The 23,115-nt window shown below is 44.1% G+C and overlaps 1 protein-coding gene across 2 annotated transcripts in view; it reads right to left on the reverse strand.

Moving 5' to 3' along the window:
* FAT3 (FAT atypical cadherin 3) overlaps nt 1-23,115 on the reverse strand; it is a 481,838-nt gene that overhangs the window by 119,902 nt on the left and 338,821 nt on the right. For both annotated transcript variants that reach the window (XM_072969021.1, XM_072969020.1), the window contains exons 4-5: nt 6,141-6,455; nt 3,699-3,909 (exon numbers count right to left, since the gene is read on the reverse strand). In XM_072969021.1, the coding sequence (XP_072825122.1) occupies nt 3,699-3,909; nt 6,141-6,455 (526 nt within the window). The remainder of the gene's footprint in view (nt 1-3,698; nt 3,910-6,140; nt 6,456-23,115) is intronic.

Raw genomic sequence — 23,115 nt, forward strand, 5'->3', positions numbered from 1 at the left:
CTTACAAGTGGGCTTCTGTTTCTGGAAGCTGAGGAGACTCTAGCTACGGAACATGGAACTCTGTAACACCACAACATCGTAAGCAGTGGTCTCTTTGGAGGTATCTGGCAGGTCCCTGGTGCAGAGGTCCAGACGTGGGAACAAAATCTTGCCCTCAACACAGTTTTTGTGAATTCATATCATGGTGGGAGGAAAAGAAATGCAGTTAAACAAGAATTGGGCAGGTTTGGAAAGACAGAAACGGGGAGACTACTCTCAGGGGAAAAGGCATGCTGGAACATTATTTCTGCTTATGTAATGAGAATTTATTAGTTACAGCATTTGTAAGTTCTAAGTGCCAGGCCAGGAGGTGGTGTTCTCTGGAACCTTGAGTGTCTGTATAGGTGTCCATCCAGCTGTTGTACCACTGTTTCTTAAGCACTGAGAAGCACTGGTCCCTCTCTCCTCTCTATGTTAGCTTGGCCTGGGAAGATGCTTTGGCAAGGAAGAAGGGAAGAGACAGAGGCGAGTTTTGGTGGCCAAGGATAAAGAAGCCAGAAATCCTGAAAATGAGAATGAAACATCTGAATATGATAAAGGAAACAATAGGTTTTTAGAGAAGGGGAAAGATGTCAGCAGACTGAAAAAAAATACGACTCTCTTAGATTAGAAAGGATTTTCAAAAGGGGGATTTGGTGGAAGGGGGGGCCACAGCCATACTGAACGCAGCTAGCACCTGGGGAAAAGATTCTCCTTACACTGTGAAATAAAAAGAGTTGACCTTTCGAGATGTTGGCTGGATGTGGGGATGGAAATAAAATCATGTTCTATCTGGGCGTTTGGCCCAGTAAGTTCAATTTGCAAGAGAAGCTCAGCTAGATGTTACTAGACCTACAGAGAAATCTGTAATTCAAGCATCTAGACTAGAGGGCCAACCCTGCAGGTCTTCATTAAGAGAACTACTTGTGCAATGAAACTGAGAGGTTCTATAAACAGAGTATAGATTTTGGAACAAAGATGGAGAAACATGAAGATGGATGCCATGGTTTTGATCATGATTCCTGGATTCATATCTGGAGCAGCCTCACAGGACTCCTTCCAGGGAAGACCCTTCATCTGTCGTCTGTCCCTCTCTTCTTGGACCAGTTCTCATCTGGTTAGAGGTGTTGTGGTTGCTAAGGCTGGGACTACAGTGGAAGGTCACACTGACTCTGGAGGGATCTCAGGAGGCATCAGTAGGGGTAACACATCGGCTGCGTGAGGGCATCTCCATCAATTGCCATGTTTATTCCACTCACTCTGGGTGGACATCGACTAAAGCATTGGCGGAAGGAAGGAAGGAGGCAGCGAAGACTTTGAACTTGAGGTTTAAGGCTGAAGCTAGGAGAAACACAAGTGAAAACGTACACTAGCACTAACAATGCTGGTAGGGGAGTCATGTAGGTAAGGTGACATGCAGCACCACTAGGCATGCTTACCTCTGCACAGCCATACACACATGCAGGAATGCTGAGGAGCTGCAAAACTGACTTGGGTAACTGGGGTCAGGTGGCTGGGCAGACTGAGCATCAGAGGAAGGCGTGCTTGTGGGATTTTGGAAGAGGAGGGCAAACGAGGGCATCGTGGGGTGGGAGGGATGCATGCATGTCAGAAGGGTGTATGTGTGGATTGTGCAAGGGAGAGAAGCGGTGCTGTCAGGCTGTAGCGGTGCTTGCAAACTGGAGTGTCGGGGGAGGAGGGAGACGAACTGGTGAGTGATGGGAGAGAGCAACTCCTCCCATTGCTCAGGACCGCACAGCAGAAGCCCTGGGGCCGGGTGGCTTTCCACTGCACCCTTCCTTGAGCTATTCAAAAGAAATCACGATTGCACCAGGGGGACATCTGTTGACATTGAGATGCATATTTTGTGACTCTGGGGGTGGTGGTGTAGGAATCACCAAAGGTGACAGTACAGACACCCAGGCAATGCTTATATGTGACCCTCTGTTTCACCAAGAAAGAAGACATTGCATCGGATAACTCCACGACCTGAAAGTGACTGAGAAGACAGAGAAGCAGAGACATCTTTCATGGATCATAAGCAGTTCCATTTTAAATGCATCAAGTGAAAATAAAGGAGTTGACAGCTTGGAATGAGGATGGTCATATACAGGGATGGTGTGATTAATGCCCATTAAGGAGAAACAAAGACGTCCTACCAGCATTCCATACAATGAAACATGAAGAAAAGAAGCCCCTTTCTTTTGGGGAGTTCAGAGGGCCCTCCACTGAAGTTCGATTGGGGGCCACGGGCATTCTTTGCTGTGCCTCATTGAAACAGATGCGGGATTTTCTAAATGCTTTCCCCAGATCCAGCCGTTCCTGGGAAGAGAGGCAGGTTCCTGCCCATCCTATCCAGGCAGTGACATGTGGAAGGAAATGACTCCCCCAGACCAGCTCTCTGGGCTCCCCGCCTCCCACGGAGAACCGTGGGAAGTCAGCTCCAGCTCCACCCGCGTCGGGTCCCGGCTGGCGCACCTCTTCCCTCGTTTGGTTTCCAGGTCCTCAGCACTTATTTCCTCTCCACCGCCTCTCCGTGCCGGGTTGCGGAGGGCAGGAGTGCTGCTTTGCCCTCTCTTTTTGCAGCCTGGCGTGCTTGCTTGCTTTCTTTCAAGGAATTTAAAGGTTGGCTTCGGAGGTCTGTCTATCCTGCCCGCGTCCATCTGCTTTCCCTATTCGGCTCTCACGGGGCGCTCTCCCCGGCTATATATCTGCGTCCCGTTTCCTGCCCTTCCTGCGGCTGTGGACCACAGCCAGGGACTCTCCTGGTGGGGCTCTTTGGTCTATGAATGGCATTCCTGCTGCAAGACTGAGGGGCTGGGATCTACTTTATTTTTCACGTGGAAAAGGCCCAGTTAAACCAACCTACAAAAAAGATCAAAACAAAACGAAAAGCCCACATACCTCGAAAGCAAAGAAAAAAATTTTTTTAAAGAAATCTAACCCCCCCCACCACCACCTCCACGACCCAAATCCAAATCCCATCAAACCTCAAACAAAGGAGTCACTGGATATGAGTAATGCAATAGCTGTTAGAGGCATGTATGAAATCTGTGGGCTGCACTTCAGCCTGTCATAGGCAGTTATGAAAGATGTAATTTAATTTGCTTAAAAAAAAAACCCGTAAAAGGCAGATTGGATAGCTGTATTTTAGCAAACGTGTTTGCACTAAGGGTACCTTCTGTTGAACAGTTCTGCCCACAAGCTGTCTGTAGAATATAGAACATCTCTCGAGCATGCTTGCCACCTTGAAGCAGGGCAGTCGGGAGCAGAAAAAAAAAAAAGAACAGAATGCAGAAAAAAGGTGAAGAAAAAGAGAGAAATGAAGGACAGCAAGTCTAGTACCATCAATACATTTAGAAATGAGATTAGCCAAGTGTGACAATAGAATTTAAATGACACACAGAAAGACATTAAGATCGCAGTAAATAACGTACTATGGAAAATCCAGCCAGAGAGCACTTTCTGTGCAGCTTAGCTACAGGTCGGAACGAAAGCACAGGTCGATTATTCATTTTACTGGCTCTTTTGCATTCCAGCACTATGCAGCTTTTAATCTTAGCGCTAATCGTTAGTGGTTTTTTGTGGTTTTTGTTTGTTGTTTGTTTTGCTTTTTGCTAGTTGCTCTGAATGGTCAACGATTACATTGCCCAATACTGCTCTGGAGGACTCGAACTTACCAACGATGTCAAACCACAGAGGGGTGTTAGCTGGTTGCACAGATACCACCCCCACAATCTCGGTGACTCTGTCGCTTTCCATGACTGTGAAGTTATAAAATGGCTCATCGAAGGTCAACGGTATAGGTGAAGGAGGTGGTTTCTTAATCCATTCGATGTGGAGGCGGGCCGTGGAGGATTTCTGAGGCCGTCCGTTGTCCACTGCCTTTATCTACTCATACACGGAGAGGACAGAAAGATGTCTTAGAGCCTGGCTCCTGATGGAAGCCCGGATCTGTCACTCTCACGTGCTTGGGCTGAGAGTCCCTCCTCATCACAGAGTCGGCAAGGGGAAGAAGAGAGTGGAGATTGGGGGAGAATGGGCTCAGAAATTGGGGGAAACCACTTGGTCATGTGGGGGCCCCAAAACCATATTTGCCAGAAGGTGATCTGAACCACCACCAGGCTTACTGATGTGGAAAACTTGAAAAACAAATGCTGCACAAACTTTAGTGTTTCTATGGATGTGAATGATAGTTACATGAGTAGGAATAGCTAGTCTGATTCCTGATCCTTCTGGTGATGGTGCAGGAAAGGGAACAACCTCGCTCAAACTGTCTCAGAGGCCCTTCAGTTACACCAACTCTGAAAGGGTGAAGGAGACCTCTCGGTGGAAACATGGGCTCTTGGGGGCAGTGGGGTGGGGAAGAGGGTGTTAATGACTCTTCCCTGTGGTCTGATAGAAGGGCTGAGAGACGCGTGTTTCCTCGCCCAGATGTGCAGTTAACTGCTGTGGTGTTCTGGACCTAAATATGTGTGTGTGGGTGCAGGGAAATCCTACAAGCAGACATCAGTGACAGAAAATTTAAAAATAAAAATAAAAAAAAGAATTTAAACATACTACATCAAAAATAACATTTACAAGTGGGTAGCTGATAGAGCCTTTAAAATAGTGACAGCGCATAGCTTCCCGATGCTGTGTGTTCATGGAGGATCACTTTGCCCCAGAAAATTCCTGTGAGATGAAGGACACTTGAAGACAGATGTCTTAGGTTGGGTTTCCTAGGAGCAGAGCCTGAGATGGGGATTTGAGTACAAATGATTTTAGGGCAAAGTGTTCCCAGGAGAAAGGGAGTGAAGAAAGCAGGAGGGACAGAGGAGGATGCTAAGCAGGGATGTGGTCGCTGCTGAAGTCGAACCTCAGCCTGATCCCAAAGGGAGCTCTGAATCATTCATTGTACCACAGAGTTGGGTCCACTGGAGGCAAGGAGGTTGGACTTTTCTGTCTGATGTCAGTTAGCTATTGGCTGTGGGCTGCTGAGCGAGGGTAGAAGTATGGAAACTCTTGGGCTGAGCAGCTCAGCCAAGGGTGACTCTCTGGAAGAGGGGGTAGCTGTGAGCCCTTAGCAGCCAATGCTTACAGCAGTTGGAGGGTAGCTACACCAGCCTGATAAAGGGGATCTGGGCAGGGCACCAGCCGTATCCACTGCAATCCATCTGTTCCTCAGATTCCCACTAATAGCAAATCTCACACAACTGCGATAGCACATATTACAGCCGAGCTGCTGATGGTAGGAACAGGGCTGGTTTTGTGTTTTTTTTTCATTTTGTTTTCTCTGCCCACTCTTCTGGATACATTACTCAGCAGGGAATGGGACCTAAGTCCAGGCCATAGGAGTAAAAAGATAAATAAATGTACTCAGATCATCCTTTAAAATAATAAAGGATTGACCATATACAGTGGAGAAGACTGAAGACTTAGACAAGGATGACAGGTGGTGCTAACTCTTGACAGTTGTTGGGACCCGGGAAGGGGACCGTCACCTGTGAGGTTGACCAGTCCCCCTTCTGGCATAGGCACTACATGTCTAAAGTGGTTGGGGTTGAGGGAGCAGGCTGGTACCTTAGGTATGAGAGTTTAAGTCTCTATTTGAGATGGTGCTCATGTTTGTTTTTATTTTTAATTTTCTAACACTGAAACCTTTAGTCATTTTTTACTTAAGTTTTTTTTTTCCTTTTTACAGAATAAGCCTAGCTATGTTTGTGTCTCACAATTTATACAGTTATGTTTGTGTTCTATCACACTATCAACAGTCACAAGGGTTGTTTCCATTGGGCTGTCTTCAGGACATGTTGAGGGGTAGGTGGGATATGTCACTCTGCTATTCCTCTCCCCTCAGTTTACGTCTATGCTCAGTACCTTGAAATGATCTGGGGCTGCAGGAAATATGGTTGAGTACATGATGGAGCAGGATGTGTCCTGGGAATGGGGAGGCTGGCTGATGGGACACAACGAAAGGAAACGATCTCATTATTTAGGATTATCACCGAAACAGAAAGTAGCCTTCCACTGTGTGTGGCTACATTTTTTAACTCTTGAGATCAATTGCTTACAAAATATACATGAATAAGAAAATAACTTTCTCCCCACATTAATGCTACTGAGGTTCAGAAACATCTTACCGTTAGAATGTCATAACTCCCTGCTGTAAATTGCTTTCTAGAAGAAACCATGCCGGTTTTAGGGTCAATGAAGAACCTTCCATCATCGTTCCCATCCACGATACTGTAGGAGATTTCTGCGTTGGGGCCCTCATCTCTGTCAAATGCAAAAGCCCTGTAAATGGGTTCTCCCCTCTTCTTCCGGTCACGCTCAGGCAGCTTGATCTGGTAGACTTTTTCTGGGAACTGGGGCTTGTTGTCATTTTCATCCAGAACCTGAACCACTACCCAAATGGTCGACTGTTTTGGAGAGAAACCGCCATCTGTCACAGTCACCTGAGGTTTGAAAGAGAAAGAGTCTTATGACCAGAAAGGAGAAAAACTTTTCTTGCCACTCCTCCCCCGGCCACCCCAGGAAAGGTGTTTTTTGTGTCTTAGGGCATCTCAACTTCTTTTATTCCTGGAGTTCATGTCAAATGCATAGTTCTTCATAGTTCAATCATAATAGCAAAGGGGGGTCCTAAATCCAGGAATGGAAATCATTGCTGAAAGGGCAGGAAGGAGGCAAGGCTCTTGTCATGGTGTGGAGCAGAGAGGGAGAAGAAATAGGATTGACTTCATAAAATGTGCCAAGTAACACAGACATAGTAGACCACAAATATGTCCCCCTCAGCAGATGCAAAGAAACAATATAACCATCATTCTAGGTTAATCCATGGGTGTTTTCATCTACCCTTGGGCAGTGCCATCCCCATCCAAATTCTTTCAGTATTCACATTCCTTTCTTTTTTCTTTTCCATCCTCATATAAAATTTGTGATTTTTACGTTGTCACTGAACACAATTTTGATGGCTGCTTGTAAGAACATTTGACAGTTAAGATATGTTTTTAACAGTCATGAAATAATTTATTTTCCTCTCTAGGAAATGAAGGGGGATGGCTACCTCTTTCCCATACCTCTGAGATGCTATTCTTATGTCTGGCTGTGAAAATTGAGAGGGAGGAGAGAAAAGAATATGTCCACAAAGAATTTGCATGGCAGATGTAAAAATGTCTTTGAGTCTCAGTGTGAATAATCTTCTTGGTCATAGCGATGATATTTACCATCATATTAATATTTAACATGTGAGTGGTGACACAGTTTATGAAGCAGTCTCTTCCCTGCATTATCTCATTCACTTTCCAAAAACACTTTCTTCAGTAAGTGGAACAGGTTTATTTATCCCCATTTTGCAGATGAGGAAAGAGAGGCTTGAGGTACCATTGTTACTAAATGCTAAATTCGGATATTGAACTTTTGGCAATTTTTGGTGTTCTGTTTAATCACAAAACCTGGAGAAACCTATACTCAGTCTTTTAAATCATGACCTTGAATAAGACAGCTTATTACCTCAAAATATATATTTGGAGGCTGGAAGGAACATAAAGATGCACTGGGCATCAATGGGAGAGAAACAACAGTGAATTACAGCACCTGGCCATCCAGTTTCTCACCCTAACAAAGCAACCTGACAGGAACAATAGAAAAAAAAAAAAGAGGCCAAAAGTGTGGGGAAACAAATTAAAGGTTTTTTGCAAAGCAGAATCACAATCTAGTTTAGTTTCTCTTGTTAAGCTCTTTAGGAGGATGGCTTTAATAGACTGCAGATAAATTTTCATAGGAGTCCTTGCTTTCCTTGAAAAATCAATCAAGTTTCCTTCCAGGGTTATTTTCCCAACTGGTTTGTTATGTTTCACAAAAGAAACACGCCAGGGCTGATACGTGCCAAGGCTGGATTTTCATTCTTGAGCGGATTCCTGGACATGCTGAGTTCTGAAGAGGCACGTTCCACTGCTGCTGCTGAACTAAAACGTTACACTCCCAGGTGAGCTGTGTTGACCAAAACACATTGATTTCTTGGCTGCTCAGCTCCTATGCTTCTGGTTTCTGTCTGAACGGCCTCTTTCCAAATCCAGACAACTCCCACTGTCTTTACCGGGCACAAAATCGTCTCCTTGTTGCTGGTCAATAACAGCCCTGCAATGGGCTCCCAGGTGGAGCTCTGGGGCCACGTGGCTGCCAAGGAATGGAGAGACCCTCCTGGACGCAGTTTACCACTCACTTGAGGATCCTGCTGCTAGAAAAATGCTGTCTTTTGGAGTAGACCTGGATTAACAAACCCAGGTCCTTGACATGTCTACTTACAGGCAGGGAAGGTGGCACTGTGCAGGCTCACGAAGCAACCCCAGGGGCGCTGTGGGGAGCAGGCTCACCTCCATCACTACCGCACCCTGGGTACCAGCGCTCATGCTCCCTCAGGCCACGCAGGCATCCTTCAAGTCCTCGGACACACTCTCTTCCATCTCAGGGCTTTTGCACATGCCGTCTTCGCCCCTCCCTTCACCTGGATCTTGTCTACTCATCCTTTGGGTCCATCGGAAACCTGATTTCCCCAAGGGTGTCTTCTCTAACCCCACAGACCAAGTGCTAGCCCTTTGCTCTATCCCTTTGCTGAATTGCGTACTCTTAAATTACCCTACACTTTCTTCTGCAGCACTTACTTACTGCTGTGGAAATTAATCAAATGTATGTTTCTCCACCAAGCTGAAAGTCACCCCAAGCTGTCTCTCTGCCAACGGCTCCTCCATTTCCTTATTCATGGCTTCAACCACCACCTGCATGCCGATCATTCCCCAACATACGCTCTTGTGCCTGAGCCTCGTTCCCCATCTCCAAACCAACGTGTTCAACTGTTTACTAGGAATCTGCTCCCTGGATCTCTCACATGCACCCCAACACCCCCAAAGTCACAGACTGAAATCATTACCCTCCAACCTCCTCTTTCTCCTGTCTGCATCGTTTCCATGAATGACACCCCCATCTACTCACACATTGATCCGCACCAGAACCCTGGGCATCCACCTATCTGAGTTCTAACTATCCACATCCAACCAAACATGGAGGCCAGCAGGCCCCTCTCATGTGCACCCCCCATGCCAGTCTCTTCTGCCACACTGCCCTCATTTGCATCTTGCTTGACTGCCACAGCGGCCTCCTGGCCTCCCTGCCTCCAGCCTGCATCTTTGTTATAAAGTGTTATTTCTTCCTCAAAAATCTGATCCTATGTCACTGACCTGCAGAACATTCTTTAGGGGCTCCTTGAAGACAAGGTTCTGTCCTGATTCTCACCATGCGCTCTCTGCCCCACTCCCAGCCTCTGTGCTCGGTCATGTGGTGAGCTAGGAAGGTCCTGAGTATGCCGTGCTCTTACACCTCCTGCACAGCTGTTTGTCTCCATGGAAGGCTCCTCTTGGGAATACACCTGACTCTTACTAGAAGCTTCAATTCAAACGCTCCTTCTGTGAAGCCATTCCTGCCTCCTGCAGACTGCTGTAGACATCCTCACTGCCTTCCCATCCCACTGCGTGCATGGTTCCAGGACACTAATTATCCTCCTGCAATTTGGAGTGTCCGTTTGCTTCTTGTCTGCACTCAATCCTTCCAGACTGTGAGCAAATTGAGGCCAGGGACCATCCCATTCATTGTTCTGTTCGGACACCTGGTACAGCATTAAGTGCCAAATAAATGTTGTTGAATGAAATTAAGAGTGAATCCTCTCCAAACTCTTCCTTATGACAATAAGTGGAGAAAACATTCAGCCACAGAAGGGTCTCTGCTTCTTTATCGGTAAGAAATGAAGAGACCGATAATGTAAGATCTCCCAAGAGCTTCTTGCTTTATGACTCTCTGCATGGGGGTCAGGTAGAGGTAGACAATTTTAACCATGCACTCCAGGGTTCATCCCCACTGAGAACACTGCCAATGCCATGATTACTCATAACAATTCGTAGCCAATCAGCCAAATCAGATTTGTATTTCCAAAACTGGAACTGGCCACGGTGTTCACTTGTCGACAATCTATTGAGATGATGTATTCACCTGTTGGCTCCTTCAGGACACTCGAAGGCAAGAACCCTGTCTTTTCCTCTCTTTCCTGGAACCTAGTGTACGCTTGATAAGTGTTTGCTCAACTGAACTACGTCGCTGCTAACCTCAAAGTCTTAATGTCCATTATTATTTCTCCAGACTCATTCATGTTTCCAACCATGTTTGTACCTGAAATATTCATCGTTGACAAGGATCTATCAGATCCTCAGACTTCACACTTCATGCTGCCCTAGGCCTCAGTCCATCATGTGGAATTAGCCTACATGGAAGGAGCAGGAGCACCGGAGATCGAAGCAAAACTAACTGAGAGAAATCCCCATCACCTCCTCCTCTGCATCATTTTTCATTAGCAAAGCAGGGAATTAGCCATTGTTTAGAAACTATCCATGTGTCCTCTAGCTCTGCCGTCCTAACCCAGATTTTCTGCTCTCATCATCAATCAATAATCGGTGGTTTGGCAATGAATCAAAAGCCTGAAAGATTAATTTCTTTAGTTCTTTACGGCTAACAAAAGGAACTGCAGATAGTTCAGGACCACTGAAAGGACAGCACAGCCATTTTCAATTTTCTAGGATACCCCTGTGGTCTGTGAATACCAGGCAGAGCCAGAAGGCAATCAACACGGCCCAATATGTCACGATGACAAAACGGAAAAGAGGAACTTGTTTTTAAGTCTATCCCTGGAACATGCAAGAACTTTATCGGGCCAAAAACGGGTGGGCATTGAGAACTCTGGAGCTACAGCAGTTTGTGGAGGACCACACTTCTCAGTCACTGAAATTGCCTGATGTACTTGTTTTTGTTTTCTCGCTCCCTGCAGAAGATGTAAGTGTGTGAGCTGCCTGAGACCTGGGGTCCTGTGTCGGGTCCACTGCCTCGTCCCTAGTGAACACAAGAGCATCTGAGAGTGCATTCAGTATTTCTAAGACGGAGAGTTCAATTCTGCCATTCTCCTTGACCCTTAATGTATCAAAAATGGCTACTTCCAGGCCATTGTATTTAAAGTTGTAAATCTCTCTTCAAGGATTAAGTATCTCCCCCTCCCCAGCCCACTCTACTTTATATTTGTCCTTGACACTTTATTTTCATCTGATACATACATTTCGCATATAAGCTTGTTTATGGCATGTCTGCCTCTGTTAGAATACAAGGTCCATAAAGCATGGATTTTCATCTCTTTTATTTACAGACACATCCTTAGCATCTACAATAAGCATTCAATAAATATTGGTTAAATGAATTAATGAAATATTCACCCAGTGTCTTCTAGTTATGAAACTCTTTTCCAGGCAAATTGGGGGATCAAGCAACCAACCAATTTTACCAACAAACAAGCATGGATTCCTTTCAAATTCACCCCTACCTCATGCCCCAAATCCTCTGCAATATTTCAGACCTGCACTCATCTGTCCTTAGTTTAAATATTTTCAGTAAGAACAACTAGTGCCTTACGAAGCAGCCCATTTGTTGTTTGATAGGGTCAGTCTTCCCCAAGTCCTTCTTATTGAGCCTGAATCTGTCTTTCTATAGACTACTTTTACTCTTTGTAACTATACAGAAAAAGTCAAATTCCTCTCCCACATCATCCCGGTTATCTACTGCCGTGTAACCCCGAGGATCATCACAATGATGGCAGGTCACAGGTATCGAAAGCTTACTCTGCATCACGGACTCACTGTAAGAGGCACCGCCCATGGAATTGTTCCTTTAGTGGTTAATGTTTTAGTGGTTAACTGTTTCTTATGAGATTGGTACTAACTATTACACGCATTTGATAGAAAACGCAACTCAGTTGATGAACCTGTCCAAAGTCACACTGCTCACAGTGGCAAGGTTTCCTTTTAATCCTGGCAGTTTGGTTTTAACCCAGGGATCAGCAAACTGCAGCCAAATCTGCCCACTCGTTTTTGTAAAGAAAAGTTTTATTGGGATGAGGCAGCCCCATTCGTATCATATGTGAGCATATTCCCTATGACTGCCTTCTTGCTTTCAATGTGTGGTTGGGTACTTGGAGCAGAGATCGTGTGGACCACAGAGCCTAAAATATTTATTATCTGACCCTTTACAAAACAGCTGGCCGATCTCTGTTCTAAATCTCATGTTCTGCTGTCTTTGGTTGCACGGCACTGACTGCACGCCTGCTTTGCTCAGTTCTCTGCAGGATCCTTTACATTGTCCCTGTTTTCACAGGAACCCTGCAGGCATCACAATTTCTATTCTACAGCTGGAGACGATGAGACTCAGAAGTGGAGTAACTTTTGCAAGGCCAGCAAGTGACAGGACGCGGGTTCGCACCCAAGTCAGCTTGGCGTCCCGGCTCCTGCTCCCTTCCCTCGGCTGCGCAGCCTGTGTGGAAGCATCTGTGAACCATCTGTTTAAAATTCCATCCCCAAGTGCAGCTTTGGATCAGCATCAAGCTTGTAGCTGTGCTTCTAGTATCGAGCTTTTCCCTCCTTTGATAATTGGGACCATCTTTGACTGTCTCCAGCCTTGTGGCCCCCTTCCCGTTCTCCTCAGTTGCTGGAAAAAAAACTGCCACCAGGTCGTAAGTCGTGGGTCGTGGCTGCAACTTCTTTAGCTCTCCAAGGCTTCTTTAGTGCAACTATGTCTTCTCCTACTGTTTTGTTACTCATCTACATCTTCAGCTCCCACTCACAAAAGTCGCAATGCCCTTCTCCCTGATAAGGGTGATGGGAGGAAGCGTGTTGACTCTGTTCATGTACTTAATAAATATCAACTCATTTATCCTTACATCAGTCCCAGGGGGAAGGTGGGGTGATTATCCCTACACTACAGACTAGAAAGAGGCACAGAAAGGGGAAATAAAGTGGTGTCAACTTGGCCCAGGGTCTGTGCCCCTAACCATCACCTGAATGCCCACCCCAGCTCCCTCCTGTGACTACAGTGGGAGCACCTTCACTGGCCTCGGCACTGCAGTTTCAGTCCTGAGCAAGGCCGGCAGGGCTATGGCACGGGGTGGGCCTTGGCTGCTGCATTCTGGCTGCCCCATCCAGAGGCAGCGACAATTCACTCTTCTCACCGCAGGTGGGCTGCGGCCTCGCACGTCCAGGATAAAGTTACCCAGCACGCTGTTACTACCAACCCATCTGCCACCGTCTAGGCTGAACACACTTCAAATCCCAGATATCCCTGCATTCTGACTTGGCTGCCGCACGCCTTCTGCCCATCTGGCATTACCCCTTCTTCTGCCCAATACTCTGCACCCTTTTCCTGAGTCTCCCGGTTGCTATGAGCTACTATAGCACCTGATAGTTATCTAAAGCAGAAGACAAAGCTTAAAAGAGATTTAGTTTTCCCTCCCCGCTATCGTCGTCAAAAGTCTCAAGGCCTGGCTAATAGCTTTTGTACAAGGGAAAAATCTAAAGATATTCTTGTGATTTTTTGGTGGGGAGGGAGAGGTAATTAGGTTTATTTATTCACTTTAATGGAGGTACTGGGGATTGAACCCAGAACCTCGTGCATGCTAAGCATATGCTCTACCACTAAGCTCTACACTTGCCTGCTAAAAAGTCTAAAAATAAAGCCATTTAAACTAAGGCAGAGTTTCCAACCACATGTGACAAGTAAGCGTCAGATGTGCTGCAATACTGAATCTCCTAACTCTTGGGTAGGTACATGTGACCTCCTTCCACTGGTTCTCAGGGCCAGTCACCTCCAACTGGGGCCCGCCTCTCCCTTTACCTAAAGGTATCGTATGCATGTTATCGTCTATGTGCAACATAAAGGGAAAAAGCCCCATAATAAATCGCAGATAACCTGTCGCCTTTCTCTTGGAACTGACTGTATTCCAACACAATATGCCTAGAGGTCCCTGGATCCAAAGGACACGCTGTCCACAAACAGGCAGGACTTTAGATGCTGTAGCTGCTGAAAGTTAATTCTAGCGAGGATGCCTATCTATTTTCACTGTTTTTCTCCAGGACCAGCTGTGGACAGTTTTCATCACTTAACATGTGCTTGGGTGTCTCCATTCATGGTCAAACGGATGGAGGCAAACGGATGAAGGGACCCACCGTTGAGTATTTTTTTTTTTTTTACCCCTGCCATGTTGTCACACATACTGCAGAACCTTGGGGTAAGGAGAAACTGCCCTTCCTTACCTCTTTTATGTTCAGGAAAGCACGGTCATTAGCAGTTAAAAGAATCCAAGAGTGCGTGGAGTTTAGACACCATTTCTGGTTTAATCCGCTCATTTTACAGATGAGGAAATGGGGGTAGATCAATGAGCTTCCTAACCCAACATCATATGAGTGGAAATAACCTCACTCTTTCCAAGAGATTAGGGCCCAATTCCAAGTTGCCCTTTGGGCTTCAGATGAGACATTCATTCATAAATTCTCAGACATAGATGACTGTGTGATTTCAATATGGCAGAGATTTTAATTTAGGTATTTTTCAGAGCACTACACTCTTAAAAAATAGAAGAAATGTGTTTAGAGCAGATGTTCTGTTTACTTTTTATCTTTAAAATGTTTCACAGACATTAAACAATTAATCCTTCCAAGACAGCGGGGAGACTGAAAATAACTTGATTCCTTCTTTACAAGCGGAGCAACAGAGAATGACCTTCTCAAGGAATACGCATGGGCTAATATCAAGAATTTAGACCTGTCTGCCTGTGGGCTCAGACTACTGCATCGCTGGGAAGACAAGTGCTTCCTGTCAATTCCAGAAAGAAAACTATGAGCAAACAGCAAATTAAAGGGTAGGTCTCAAAGGAGGAGCAAAACTCTTGGAAGATAAACTTTCTGAAAGGTGAAGTCATTGAACTGAAATTGACCCGCACTGTCACCTGTATTTGCCATGGAGGAAGAGAAATAAAAAACCAGCCTTGAACCATTTGCTCTTGGATCTATTATATGTAATTTATTGTATCTGATCTATAATTAGGCATTAAGAAACCAACTGGAGATGGGAAGGTGGTCTGGTCACTTCCCACCCTGCCTTCCCCATGCTGTGTTGCTATCTGTTAGGCAAAGTTGAGGGAACTATACTCAGAATTTCAGGAGTATACTTACTAGGATGAATAAATTCACAGAATGGTTCATTTTCTAAGAGAAAAGTCTCTATCTAAAATTTTAAAGAAAGGGGAGAATGAGGAATGAAAGGAAAGAAAGGCAGGAAAGGAAGAGATGAGAGGAAGGAGAAGGAAAGGAGGAAGAAAAGACGAATATATGGGTTGAGGTAGGGAAGGAAAGAAGGGGAAGAAGGAAATAAGAAAGGCAGGAGGATGCAACTTTTCAGGAGAGGTGACTCTGGAAGGAATGGAGCAGAGAATGGGGTGCGTTACCTCCATGCAGAGAAAGCCGTTGACAAAGTCATGGAAACAGGAAAATCCGTTCATTTGGATAAAACGATATGTTACATATATACAGTGGGATACTACTTAGCCATAAAAGAATGAAATAATGCAATTTGCAGCAACATGGGTGGACCTGGAGATTGTCATATTAAGTGAAGAAAGTCAAAGACAAATAAATATATGATATCACTTATATGTGGAATCTAAAACGGTAATACAAATGTATTTATTTACAAAACAGAAACACACTCACAGACATAGAAAACAAACTTATGGTTACCACAGGGGAAAGGGCGGGGGAGGGATGAATTAGCAGTTTGGGATTAGCAGATACAAACTATTGAAACATAAATATGTATATATACACACACACGTATATGTGTGTATGTGTGTGTGTGCGTGTATATATATATGTATATATGAAATGAATCACTATGCTATACACATGAAACTAACACAACACTGTAAATCAACTATACTTTGATTAAAAAAAATTCATTCACTAAATGCTAGGCTTGCTAATCTTTGGGGGAACAGATTAGAAAAACCTGATTAGAGTGCTCTAAACCATCTTTCAGAAAGCTTGTTTTTCCTAAAAAGCTGTTTTTTAAAAGGCACAAGCTAGAGGTACTCTGTGATTCGTGGACCCACGGAACCTAGGTCCTAGGGCCACTGAAATCACACCCATCATTACTGTGATCTTTCTTTTTGCTCGAAGATGCCACATTCTTGGGGGAGCCCTAGCACAAAATTTGCTCAAAATCCACCCAGAGACCCCTGCCGAGCACCTGTGGTCTGCCTTCTGTGGGGTGTTGATCCCCAGAAGACTGTGAGCCACTCCAGCGGCTAGCATGGTGCCGGCGCAGAGATGGTGCTCAATGAGTATTTGTTGGTCAAATGCATGTTTCCACCTTGTATCTCAGGACTACAAAGCCATCTTTCCTCGCCATGCTTACACCCAGCAACCGCTGCATGGCAGCTTTTTTAGAAGGATCCTCAGTTCACTTCGGCGGCGGCTGCTAATAGTACGGCTTTATCCAAATCTCTTCTCTGCACTTCAGGAAATAAAGTATTTCCCAGCCTGAAACCCCTTAAAGCTTTTTTTCCCCCTGCAGAGAGGTATATACATCGGCTACTAATCTCATCACATTTCCATTTCCTTCCAGGCTCATCTGCTCATCACTTTCTATTCATAAAGCTTGCTTGATGCTAATCTTCCTGATCAGCAGGAACTAAACACCTCCTCAAAGTTTCTTTAGGACGCTGGTGATGATCACACACGGGCTAACTCCCCCTTTCAAACAGACGGGGCCAATCTGTGTGCTCACGTGCAGGTCGTTAAGAAAGTTCTGCTGTGAACCGAGATGTGACTTCATTCGGCCCCAGGACTAAATCCCCCTGCGCTATTTCCCAGTTCCCCTGACATCAAGGCCTTAGTCAATCAGGATACTGTTCCACACGCCCCTCTCTGTGAAACCGAATCCACCAGCTATGAATCACAACGGGAAGTGTGTGTTAGTAGCTTCCCTCCTATTTCACAGCACCGGACCTCACACTTCATGTTACTTCTATCCTGGCAGACGCCATGCCTTAGCTCCACCGATGATGCGATTTGGATTTAAGCTCTAACACTTCCACCAGGCACCAGAGCTTCGGTCGTTCTTTCCATAGTAAAGACTTAATGCAAAAACAAGGACGCTGCTCTAATTACCAGCTCAGGAAGCATGGCTTTTCTCCTCTCACTCAGCAATTCAACGTGGGCTTGCAGGGCAACTTAGCAGGTCATTTCACACCTTGTCTTCCTAAAAATATGAATTTGAAATCTATCACCTGAAAAAAATTAGGCCCATGTGTATGTATGACAGCACATCTGGACTAAGGGAGAGATCATGACCCCGGGGACAAGAGATATACTTTTCTTTGGCTCAGACAGCATATTGTAAACATTTCTGTCCATATCAAAAACTAGAGAGCTATCACATAAAAATTCAAATACCCAGTTTCCCCTGGAAAATCGCAGTAACTGGCCCCACCACTCTCTGTTGTGTTCTTAACGGCCACCATGTCAGGTGTCATTCATCATCAATATTGTGCAGACGTTTTCCTTGGAGTAGAGAAATATTTCTTACTACACATAAGCCTATGAAAAATGGCTATAAAAGATAGATGGAAAAGACTGCATATTCAAAGACAAACGGAAGATAGCCTGTTTATTTTCATAAATGAAGTACACTGTTGTAAACTTAACATGCAAACACTCAGCCTGAGACATTCTTCTCTCACTTATGATGCCTGAGTGGGCTCTGTAGACATTCGAGTTTGTAATCCTTGGTTCAAGGTCTTGGTAAAAATCTCTCCATAATGATAGGATATGGATATATTTTCATGTATGGTAGAAAGAAAACCATAGCTCTTGGCAAAGCCTGTTCAGAGCAACAGAGTTGCCCTCTCATCATTCCTTCCCCAGATATTGTGACTTCAGATATTATGGTTTTAGAAGAATTAAAAGAAGCTCGCAAAAAAAAAAAAAAATAAGGCGTCTTTAGCCATGCAATTATTTAAATAAGAAACATGAGTCATCTTGAACTCTTTCTCTTGTTTTCCTCCTCTTTTTATCTCATCAGCCATTAATTAGGGACCCTGCAGCTGTGAAAGAGAAAAAGGTGTCCTTCCTCAGGATGGATGCAGCCTGGCACTAGAAGGCACAGCTTGGTTAACAAAGTGTGTGCCAGAGTCAGTGGCTGGGGACTGCCTTGACCAGGTGTCCCTGAGCAGGGCACAATCTATGTGACTCTCATGACACCACTGACACGTTCTACTTCTGAAATGTCAGTTGTCACTCTTGGATCTTTCTTCTCTCTTCTTGGGGTCAAGCTCTCATCTCTCTTGCTTAAACCGTTGCACTTGTCTTCAACCTGGTCTCCCTCCTCTGGTCTTGCCTCACCTCCAACCATCCTTCAGAAGACCAGAGAATCTTCTAAAATGAAATCCAGACAATGTTAATCCCCTCCTGAAAGGTCTTTAATGGCTCTCCACCGCTTAGGACAGATTTCCATGAAATGTATCATGGAGAATGGTAGTCTCACAGGGTGAAAAGGGTCGGGATTCTAGAAGTCTGAATATTATCGATTTGTCTTGAAGCTTCACAATGCACATAAGCAGAGGGAAGGCTCAGAGAAAGTCTAAGTAAAGACACTGCTTTAACTTTGGTTTAAACCAGTATTTTCCAAGCGTATCTGGCAACAGAATACTTCAGCTGAGGGATGCTTATTAACAACCTTCAGATTTGATATTTCAAGTAACGTACTTTGGGGAAATGCTGAATTACAGGATAAAGTCCATACTCTTCAGCACTAACCTATGATTCATTAGTATTGATACAGCCTGTCTACTGGGCTATTCTCATCCTCTAGTTTCGACCCCTCTAAAATTTTAATCCCACAATCAGATGACTTATTCAACAAATATGCAGAGTGCTTACAATGTGCAGGGTTTTAGACATGGGGTATAGCATGGTGAGCAAGACAGGTTCCTTTCCCACCGGGAGCACAGTCTCCTTGTTCTTCCAAGATGGAGCGTGTACTTCAACACGCTTGCAGCTTTCCTGAGGTTCCTACTGCCCGGAATCCCCTTTCACTCCCTTGTCTTTGTAATTCTTAGAAACTCCTCCAAGCCCCCATGCAAATGTCTGTTCCTTTATGAAGCCTTCTCAGAGGCCATGTCCAGGTGGAGTTACTCCTTTTCATGAGTCACTTGACTTGATTCATGTACTATTACGTTGCTGATCACGTATCTAATTATTCCACGTCTGTCCTCTTTAATAGCCTTGCATTAAACTAGCTTGTAAGCTCCCTGGGGATGAAGGCAATGCCACATCAATCACTATTGGCAGCATCCAGCTTGATGTCCTGATATGTAATAAACGCTAAACCAACATCAGTTTCTTCCGGTTCTCATAAAAGGCATCAGGAACAAAGCCCTGCACTGATACAGGAATTATTTACTCTGTTTTATTTTCCGACTTCTAAAGGCATGTTATTTTAATTTTGAGTCCTAGCAAGGATCTTAGATTGCTAACAAATTGGGATAAATTAGTAGATATCCTGTTGGTTAGAATCAAACATTATTCATTATTCCATTAACACAGCCATTAAGAATCCTGTGTACTCTTGTATTCATCAGAGAACAGGTAGGGTTTGTTCTTTATACATAATAAAAGGAAAATCCCTGGGGAAACACATTCAGGATACAGCTATTAAAAGAGAAAGATGGCGCCTCTTAGATGGTTAACATATCTTAATTACTTTCACAAGACACAAGGGAGTATATGCAAGTTTTAAATAAAGATCAATTCAGTAGACTTGAATAGATTCCCAAAGATAAATTCAACGGTGAACATTATGATCAATATGCAATATTTAGGAAGTATTTATCACGCATCTGTATGCAGCAAATGTATCAGCTGCGCATTTACATTCATACAGTTTTCACCTTCCAGGAGAATGTAAGACACACACAGCCAGTCCCAGGTCTAAACTATGTCCCTTTTCTGGGTTCCTTCAGAACGCATGCTCCTTTCTATCAAACCACATATAAGCCTGCATGAAGTCTGTGAGTTCCTTGAGGGCAGGAACTGTGTCTTTCATCTTTCCATTCTCAGCACCTAGAGCAGGAAGAATGACAGCAACGTATGGAAAAGAAAACTGCTGAAGACAGGAAAGCGCACACATGAAAAACACTAGCAATGAAATAATTCCACACTGAATCCAGAAAATGAAATCCATCCCAAGTATAAAATACAAAACCTATCCATCAAAAAGCGTAGGAATGTTAATACTGTCCTAGGGAATATAAAAAAAAAATCACATTCGAATTTGAATGACTGTTGCAAAATCAAGAATGTAACAGTTTTCTTTTGAAGCATCTACATTCAAAAAAAGAAATCCCTTGTCCCAGGTTTAAGGGAAAGAAAAGAGCCAGATTATCTTTGGATTCAGAAATTCTGTAACTTAAGAAGATAAACAATGATGTGAAAGAATAATTTTTTTTAAAAGCCTGAAACTTCCACTTTGTTCCTAGTCAAACTACTGATTTAAATTCCATTTAAAGCCTCAAACAATTCTTCACTTTTCAGTTTTTCAGCAGGGGAGGCAGAGGGCTCAGTAAAAGCACGTTCACCATCGCGCCCTCGGCTGCCCTTCTCACCAGGCCTAAGTAATGTAAAAACAGTGGCTGGTGAACTTTCTGCCCACGTCAAAAGCCAAATAGATTAAATGTGTTAAATCATCGAAGATAAATGAGTCATACTGGACCCAGAAGTCAATTAAAAATGTATGTCAGCTGTGCCTCTGTAAACTCCAAAAACAGTCTTTTTGCCCAGGCAAAAATATTGAAGAGGCATTTGAAACGAAGGGCCTCCAAGAAGTACTCAGTTTCTCTGCTGCATGGAAACAGGATACTGTAGTTTTCACAGGTGATACTTCACAGTGTTGAATTGTATTCTGGGAATGAGATTATGATGATCAGATATGATCCCCTAGAATGTACTGTATTCAAACTGGCCAGAGTCGTCCCAGTGCTTAACAGATACACCCTCCCCGTTCATTCTGTGACCCAGGGCATGACTGCCGGGGCAGGTCCACTGCCCCTATTTCCTCCCCAGACCTTCTTCTCAGAAGATCAGGCCCACAAGGATCCATGAGTGAAAACTTCGGAGATCCCTGGTGGGCAGCGCTGGAGCAAAGTGCGTAATGAATAATGAAATGTCTCTTTGTAAGAACTCTACTTAGCGGGGAGTTGAAACTATTTTTACTTTATGGCAAAAGCACTCTGAGAAGAATATTCCCAAACCACATTTCAGAATGTGTGAGAGGCAACGGAGGCTGCCAAGCGTGGGGTGAGATTTCACACCACCGCGCACACTCAGGGAAGGTCAAGTTGTTTGCTGGTGAATTGTCGTGACAATCTCTTGTAGGACTTAAACATGCAACTGTGAAGGAGCACCTTTCTTCTCCTTTCTTCTCCTTCTGGTTTTGTCAAAGGAGTGTTTCAGAGATCCTGATATTTGACCAATGCAAGAAAAAATAATTCATAAAATATATGGAGAAACAACAAGTTTCTACTGTATAGCACAGAGAACTATATTCAATATTTCCTAGTAATGTATAATGAAAAAGAATATGAAAACAAATGTATATGTTCATATATGACTGAAGCATTGTGCTATACATCAGAAATTGACACATTGTAAACTGACTATGCAATAATAATAATAGTAATAATAATAATAATAATAATAGTAAAATATAAATGGAGAATGTCCTAGGAAGCCTTGCAGTTTGACAGTAAGAGGAACCAACTTCTGAAGCTTCCAAATGGATTAGATTTTTACTAGAATAAATCATTCAGCAGAAAGCTTATGATAAAACTGATTCTTGAATAGACTTTAAGGCAATAGGAAGATCTAATGATCATAAAAAGTTATCAGTTTCCAAACTCCAATGAATAAGCTCATTACCATAACATAGAAACTTGGAAACTTCTTTGGAAATCTCCAGAAATGACACAAACAGAAAGATCACACAAGGCAGTAAGATCTTGTGTTAGCAGCAGCTGAAAGCTACCTGGCAATGATGAATGGATGTTATCCAGGTTCTGGTCCTTTCGGTTTGCAGTCTGACAGTCAGGGGCCTGGGCCACATCACTGCAGTCCAGGGCAGGCTGAGTGCGGGATGGCCTGCGCTTTCATAAAACTGCTCCCCTCCCACACTGTGGACCCCTGAGCCAGATCAAGTCTCAGCACTCTTTCTTGGTGCTTTTGAGTTTGGTGGGTCTGTTGCCAGGGTGATTTAGTATTGAAAACTTAGGGTGACAGGGACCCTTCATGTTCTGGGTCCCCAAGCCACTAAAATAACAAGATTGAGGCCACCTCATTCATGCCACGTCCTCAGAGCACTTTCACATCGCATCTCCTTTGATTCTCCCCATGAACTGACTAGGCAAGCTGGTCAAGCCATGTTAATCCCATTTGATAGCAGATGGACCACCCAGCCCAGCTCGTGGGGAAATCTGGCTGATGTGACGACACCCTCACAGATTCACAGGGCACCAGCTCAAGCTCACATACACCCCAAGGGAAAATCAACTAAAAGTAGGGGAGCATCATGTCTTCATATATGAAAGTGCTGTATTATTCATATCAGAAGGCTTTGCATTCATCATTATCAATCTGAAATACAGATTGTGTTCAATAATGATTTCTCAGGGACCTGCAATGAGCAAGCACTGCTGAGGAGAGAGATTATGAAGATGAACAAGAACATGGTCTCTGCCCTACGTGAGGCCACCTAGAAGACACAATGGGCAGGTTTACAAATAATGAAGGGATGATGGAAGAGAGAAGAAAGCTCTATATGTGGGCTGTACAGAAAGTGGCTCATCTAAAAACTAATGGCACCATCAATACAGTGGTGCCTGGAGCGTCCTGAGGAATCTGGTGTTTTAAAGGAACACTCTTTACTTTTAGAAAATCGAAGTCCCAGGAAAGAAATCTGGATCATTGATTTCTTTTCTTATAAGGTAGTTATGGAATTCTTCCTCAGTAAAACAGGATGTTTTTAAGTCTATCTGGAATGATGTAGTTGTGTTGTTTTGGAGGGCTGCCCAGAGGATTTCTCAAGGTCCTGTTTGTTCTTAAGACCTGTACTTCTCACAAAGTGCTATAGAAGAGGAGATCATAGGTTTTA

Source organism: Vicugna pacos, chromosome 10, assembly GCF_048564905.1.
Source record: "Vicugna pacos chromosome 10, VicPac4, whole genome shotgun sequence".
In the NCBI taxonomy this organism is placed as follows: domain Eukaryota; kingdom Metazoa; phylum Chordata; class Mammalia; order Artiodactyla; family Camelidae; genus Vicugna; species Vicugna pacos.